Here is a 2153-nt window from a genome sequence, read left to right as displayed (position 1 = left end):
GTAAGAAATAAACTTAGTTTAAAATGTTAAAAACCATAGACAATATACAATAAATATTAATAACAAACGCAAACACAAATTCATTCTGTGCTTGATGACTCATTAGAGGAACCAGGTGGCCCTTCCTCGCCCTCATCTGTATCCACCCCTTCCAATGAGTTAATCGAAGGTCCGAGAATATAGGCAGTAGAATTGATACTGATCATAAGCTGAGGAACATCCGCCCACTGAGGAGCCCCCGCCAGCTGAGGAGCCTCCTCCAGCTCAAGCCTGTGATCTGGAGTGTGTTGCTGGTTAAATCTCCCTGGAACTTTCAAAGGAGTCTCGTAACACTCTTTGCAAAGGTCATACCCAATTCCCTCGCAGTCTTGGCATCTGTATCTATCCCCTATGATTGGAAACACCTGCACGCCAATGTCACACATTACGATTCACATTAATCTTGATCCTACCTACTAAAAAAGAAGTTTAGATAACAATGCACTTACTCCGCAAGAATCACAACCAGCACCGATGTGGACATTAGAACCAGGGTTTGCCAACCAAGGAAGATCATTGTTTTCATCGTTTGATAAAGATGGGCCTTCTTTGTGATAGTTTTGATAATCTAAATATAAAATGAAAAGGAGTACAGACTATGAGTCTTTGTGTCCATATAGGTCTTACATATTCCAATGTAATAACAAGAAATAAGGTGTGAGGGAACACTACAAACTGATTCAAGGCATAGATGTAGGACTTACTTCCTTTGCTATTATGAGCAAGAGTTTTCCGAATCCCACCACTTCTCCTTGAATTGTATTCTTCAGGAAAATTTTCTTCCAAAAGCTGTTCAAGAATCAAACAAACTTTTGGAAATCCTCTAGGGTCGCAAACATTACACTCTTGACATTTGATCTTTTCGCTTTCTTCAGCCATATCTACTACACATCCTTCGCAATACACTGCAAAGAGGATTAGACAAGAAATTAGCACATTAGAAAATTTGAAGATGATATTCTCAAGCGGCAGAAAGTTGAAATATTTATCACAAGCAAAAAGGTAAGATAATACCATGCCCACAATTGAGAACTACGGGTCGCACGAGCAGCTCCTTACACGCTGAACAGAGCAAATCATCTTTTGAAATTTGCTTACTGGCACTGCTATTCTTAAGTAACCCATTCTCATGAGCATTAAGACTATGTGCATCTGTGGGTTCTTGATTGCTGGGGATACAGGGACTGTCCACCTTTTGTTTATCTAAATACCCAAGTGTAAAGCAGTTTAATAGAAAGCAAAAGTAAAATTCAGCAGAAAGATGGATCTCAAGTGCAGTACACTCACAAGAGACATTTAGAGAATCTCCGCTACATCCAGACTCATCCTTAGCATTTGCCTTATCCAAAACAACATCAATCTGCGGGGAAAAGCAATTTTGTCCTTGTTCTTCCGCTGAAAATATAAACAAATTATAATCAGCAAAATGCACACCTAATAAATGACACTTGCATACGATCAAATCAAAACTTTTGACCGAGTACGAACTCTTTAAAAATATAAGCGAAGGAAGGACTCACTTAAGACTTGTTCTTCCCTCTTCTTATGCGCAAGTGGGTATATCTTCTTCAACAGGAAATGAAGCTTCTGACACACAGAAGGAAAGTGAACATACGGATCCCTACAAATCGGACAATGAGACTCGCGGAAGCCATTCATGGACTTATGTACACACCAGAAACATGATAGATGACCACAAGCTATCATTACCATCCAAAATAAGCATTAGAAAACCAAGTCATTAAAACAAAAAAAAACACAAAGGAGAAAATGAGACTTGAAGAGTGTTCTTACGACTTAGTCAACAACTTACATAACACAATTGGTTTGTAAAGAAGTTCCCTGCACCAAGAAAGAAGCAACAACACAATATCTTATGCATTAGAGTCGTCTTCTCAACATACGTAAATGACCATAATAAACAAACAGATTCTTCAATCCATGAATTTAACGAAATAGCTGATTTAATCATTCAAATATAGTATAATTACGCTATACGATTTACGATATAGACGAGATTAAGGAGCTCCAAAATCATAAAATCGTCGGAGAGATAATCTCGATATCGTCAGACTCAGAACAACGGAGATTTTTTTTTTTTTTTTTTTTTTTTT

The 2153-nt window shown here is 37.9% G+C and overlaps 1 protein-coding gene across 1 annotated transcript in view; it reads right to left on the bottom strand.

The window, feature by feature from the left end:
- Positions 7-2153, bottom strand: part of LOC104747044 (E3 ubiquitin-protein ligase PRT1-like) — a 2852-nt gene continuing 705 nt past the window's right edge. Inside the window, exons 2-8 of the mRNA XM_010468612.2 lie at positions 1853-1881; positions 1560-1739; positions 1327-1434; positions 1054-1242; positions 744-944; positions 489-607; positions 7-404 (exon numbers count right to left, since the gene is read on the bottom strand). Of these exons, the coding sequence (XP_010466914.1) occupies positions 81-404; positions 489-607; positions 744-944; positions 1054-1242; positions 1327-1434; positions 1560-1739; positions 1853-1881 (1150 nt within the window). The 3' untranslated portion in view covers positions 7-80. The remainder of the gene's footprint in view (positions 405-488; positions 608-743; positions 945-1053; positions 1243-1326; positions 1435-1559; positions 1740-1852; positions 1882-2153) is intronic.

This window comes from Camelina sativa, chromosome 15, assembly GCF_000633955.1.
Source record: "Camelina sativa cultivar DH55 chromosome 15, Cs, whole genome shotgun sequence".
NCBI classification, from domain to species: Eukaryota; Viridiplantae; Streptophyta; class Magnoliopsida; order Brassicales; family Brassicaceae; genus Camelina; species Camelina sativa.
The sequence above is the reverse complement of the archived record's forward strand: the minus strand, read 5'-3'. Positions and strand labels throughout refer to the sequence as shown.